The sequence below is a fragment of the Lottia gigantea genome (genome assembly GCF_000327385.1).
Source record: "Lottia gigantea unplaced genomic scaffold LOTGIsca_41, whole genome shotgun sequence".
NCBI lineage: Eukaryota > Metazoa > Mollusca > Gastropoda > Lottiidae > Lottia > Lottia gigantea.
Window position 1 is genome coordinate 179,166 of NW_008709421.1, and position 4,368 is coordinate 183,533.

At 33.9% G+C, this 4,368-nt stretch overlaps 1 protein-coding gene across 1 annotated transcript in view; it reads right to left on the reverse strand.

Annotated features, from left to right (window-relative positions):
- Positions 1 to 284: 284 nt before the first annotated feature.
- Positions 285 to 4,368, reverse strand: part of LOTGIDRAFT_233580 (hypothetical protein) — a gene marked incomplete at its 5' end in the record, with an annotated part of 5,647 nt that continues 1,563 nt past the window's right edge. Inside the window, 3 exons of the mRNA XM_009060188.1 lie at positions 285 to 616; positions 1,039 to 1,710; positions 2,309 to 3,025. Of these exons, the coding sequence (XP_009058436.1) occupies positions 357 to 616; positions 1,039 to 1,710; positions 2,309 to 3,025 (1,649 nt within the window). The 3' untranslated portion in view covers positions 285 to 356. The remainder of the gene's footprint in view (positions 617 to 1,038; positions 1,711 to 2,308; positions 3,026 to 4,368) is intronic.

Here is a 4,368-nt window from a genome sequence, read left to right on the forward strand (position 1 = left end):
ATCGAACAGTATTCATGATTTAAGGTGTTGGATTTAGTGTGATTTCCCAATAAATTTTATCTCATACTCAACTGTAAGTAAGCATTTCTGTTTGAAATTGGTAATCTGAATTTTTGCTTAAATTGTTAGGTTCTAATATGTTAGTATTGTTCTGCAATTTTGTACCAATGCAATGAAAATACTGTTCGATTTATGTGATAACATTCTTGTGTGGGAATTTGTATTGTAAGGTGTTTATTACTATATTATTATGTCACTACCGGAAACAAGAAATCATATTTACTTCGTAACATTTTATTTATGAGTTTCATTCATGCAACGTATTGAGTTTATGACACTGGTTTTAATGGGCATATTTAAGCCCGGATGTAAAATCTTGACCCGGGAGACGGAATCAATCCGGCATCGGTAATTTCATCATAATATACACAATAACCATCCGTATACGTGAATGATCTACAGAACGCAAGCGTAAAACAATGTGCTGCACAAGCCGGTAGTGAACGAAAATTGCCAGATGATAATTGTTGAAATGTGTTTACCGGCTTCACGTTATGTCTTAAGAGAAGGTATTTTCTCTCACTTAAAGGCTGTACATCACAGTTGTTGATAACATCTGAAATAAATAATAAACGCATGTATTAGTTTATTTGTCCAGGAGAGCGACATTAGGAAATTCATTGTCTTTAAACTTTGTCTTATATAGTAACAATATAAATTTAGAACTACAATATTAAAATATTTTCACTGTTAAAATAGTTCTCAATACATCAATTGTACAGCGATGAAGAAATATTGAAACAGAACAGAATGTGTTTCATCCTCTGTTTTTATATTTCCAAATTTACAACTAAATGGACGGTCAATTTTTGTAAATCATAAATATTTTATACGGGTTTACCAAAATTCCTCTGAGGATTTAAAAAAAATATTGGTAAATGAAAAGGGTCCAATATATTGGAAAAGTCAACGTGAATACATTGACAATTCAAATTTCAAGTAAACGCAGGTAAGATAAAACTGTTAATCTATACTTACTTGTAACAGCATCCGATTGTGCTGCTGTACAAAAATGATTCATAGTACTTCCAACATTAGTATCGAGTAATTCGTTGAAAAGAACAAGACATCTCATGCTACCACGAAATCCAATACTCCCTCTCTCAGAATTACCTATTTCAATGTAGGCATTGTCAGATAATCCAAATGAACCGCAAGTATCAGGAATATGAAAAATATTGTCATCAATCGACACCAGTAATTGGTTTGTTTCCCTCAGTATTCCCAACAGAATCCACGAATTGAAATTGATATTTGTAGTGATATTTGAAAGAGCACATGAAGAACTTGTTGTAAATGCTTCGAAATAAACACCCGTGCCTGTGTGTATTAATTCTAGAACAGTGTTTCCCGATGAGGATAAAATTTGAATTATTTTTCCAGACGAGTAGTTCTGAAAATAAATATAAGTCATAAGGGAAAAGTCTCCTGTTAAATCACTACTGTTTATTGTCAGCTTAAAACTGGAATATGACGAGCCATCAAAACGTAGACCACGGTGATCAAAACTTGGATGAGTTTTTCCTGGTCTCAAACATTTGTTGTTATTGTTGTGGAGCATCAAATGAACATCAGATGTCCATGCCACGTCATCCAACGGAAAGAGGTGATGAACTGATACTGTAACATACCAGTTCTGACATGTAGGCTCTGAAATTATAATATAAAAAAACCATATCTTCGTCTCTTTTTGAATAACACTATCAAGCAAGTTTGCCACCACCTCTCTCTATGAAACACAATATAACAAATTGTCCTCATATGTTTTACATTGTATTTTGATTTGTGAAAGCAATAGAGTCTACAGTTTTGATCCAAACGTGAAAAAACATGCTGAGTAAAATCTTTGATTTTTCGTAGATTTATTTATTACTGTGATCACAGCAGAAGAAACAGAATTTATCCGATTCTTTTCACAAAAACTTGGTATGGGTATCGTATCTATTTAAAGGTTAGTGTGGTTGAAAAGTAACAAGTTAACATTTAATAAGTTAGAGAGATCTTAGAAGGGTGTGTAATATGTGCAAAGAATTCTTTGACCTAGCCAAAATGGCCTTTCGTGTGATACGTAATTGTGAGACAAAATCAGGCCTTTCTGATGACAATAAAACATTACTGAGGAATAGTAGGAATAAAGCATGGAGTCCTGACAGTTGGAACTATGCATGCACTCAAGGACCTCGTGTAAGGTTGTAAAATAATTTCGCATTTAACGATATTAACAATTATCTATACATATAGTACTTACTTGGGGGTGAATTAGGCCAATTTTTTTCCGAGCAGTATTGTAAAATTTCGGTAACATTGTCAAAACCACTTGCAACATTATAAATAGCACCGCATGTCATAAATCCATGAAATGTATTAAACGGTGAAGGCAGAGATGCACCGAATCGTAATGTCCCGGGTGTTTTCAACGAAAATTTAAACGTATGAGTAACTTGTTCCACAAGCGTGTCTATAAATAAATAAGTTGTACCATTAACAGCGAAATTCGTAAAGGATATCATAATCCATGTATTCAGTGAGATGGTATGAGGCCCATTAGCTCCAACAGGAAACTGAAGTGGACCGGCTTTATCACCACTGGTGTCAATTTTGGAAATGACTTGACCATTATCTATTTTAACATACATTTCTGTTATAAAGTCGATATTTCCTTGATTGTCCGAACGGTAATGAAAAAGATAACCCGATGGATCTAAGGCATTGAAAAAAACAGTGAAACCAATACTGGAAATCGAGTTATCTGACGGAATCCTGACATCTGCATATTTATTAACATTCCTATCGAAATACATGGCTGAAAAACTAAGCTGAGGATGATTTGGTCCAACAGTGAAGCAATGTGTTGATTTGGGTTTTATTCCGTCCTGGTTATTGATGACATCGTAAGTAAAACTTTTTCCACCTAGTGGGTACAGATACTTTGGTGGAACCAGTGCAGCACCTTGTTCAATAAGAACTGAAAGTACCGAACAAATATATCAGAGGACAAATTTGTAAAAATTACTAAAAGTTTTTGCTTCTATGTAATTATTTAGTCAACCCGAATTTGGGTAGGACTAAATAGTTTAAACTAGTCCCGTTGAACACAATTTTAGTTGAATTCTTCATACTAAGAAGAATTACCACTAATGCCAAGTGTACATTTACAGGAGTTAATTTGGAAAATGAAAATATGAAGTCAAATCGGCTAAAAGTAATGAGAAGTAGGAAAATAAAATAGGTACTTACTTAACATTAGACCTACAAACCTCATCTTGCTCTATCTCTTGACAAGGTATTTATAAAATAATATCATCACGACAATGACAGATATACTGCATAATAAACATTTAATCGATGTATTTTCAAATTACATTCGAACAAGTATTATAAATCGATCAATGTCTGTGAATGTATTTTCAAAGACATAGTCTAGAAGTTTAAAAACTCAGTAATGCAGCAAAAATAAAATACTGATGGTGTTCCGAAATTAATTTTCTCTCCCACTGCCCTTTCCACAGCATAAACTAACATACATGAACCAAAAAAATGTATTTATTCAACTTTCTCTTTCATTATTTAACATTTAGCGTGTCCTCCATGAAGGGCATGATTTTATCGGAATCCAAAAAGCTGTGAACCATCTGAGTATTTCGCATGTACTCAATGAAACGAGATTAGTTAGTTGTTTAGTTTGCTATAAAATGGGTGGCCATTTCGGTTACGAATTTGAGTAGGTGCAACTATCGTTCTCTGCAGATAGACATGTGGAAAATTCTTCATCTCCATTTTCTGTTATAATTTATAAGAAACAGGAACTATCCCCTGCTTTCTGGGTAACTGATGGTATTTAACTTGACAACCAAGGGTGTTATCCCTACATTATGGTGAATTCTCATTCCTGTTGGTTTTGCTGTACATCCAGTAGGTTTCACAAGTTTCGTGACTGACTTTCGTGATTTCATCTTCTTACATATAAATAAGTATTTGCTCAGTCGGAGCCGGGATAAAAATGTTAAGTGAATGGCTGTCAAGGTTGAAATAATTATATTAAGGCTTATTTCTTCCGAAAACCAGTAATTTGTTCTTTTCTTTAACTAAACGCCTACAAAAAGCAGCATAGAATATCGCAAAATGTCCTTATGCTCAGGACTACTCAAATTATAATAACGAATCAAGGTGTCTAAAGAAGTCGTGGCAATTCGGTTAAGTTTCGACGATCCAAAGATTAAAGTGAAAAGGCAGCGATTTGTATAAACTATGGCGAACTAGGAAAATATGGTCTTGGTTTGCCTTAGCTTGGCTGATTGCCATCGTAAT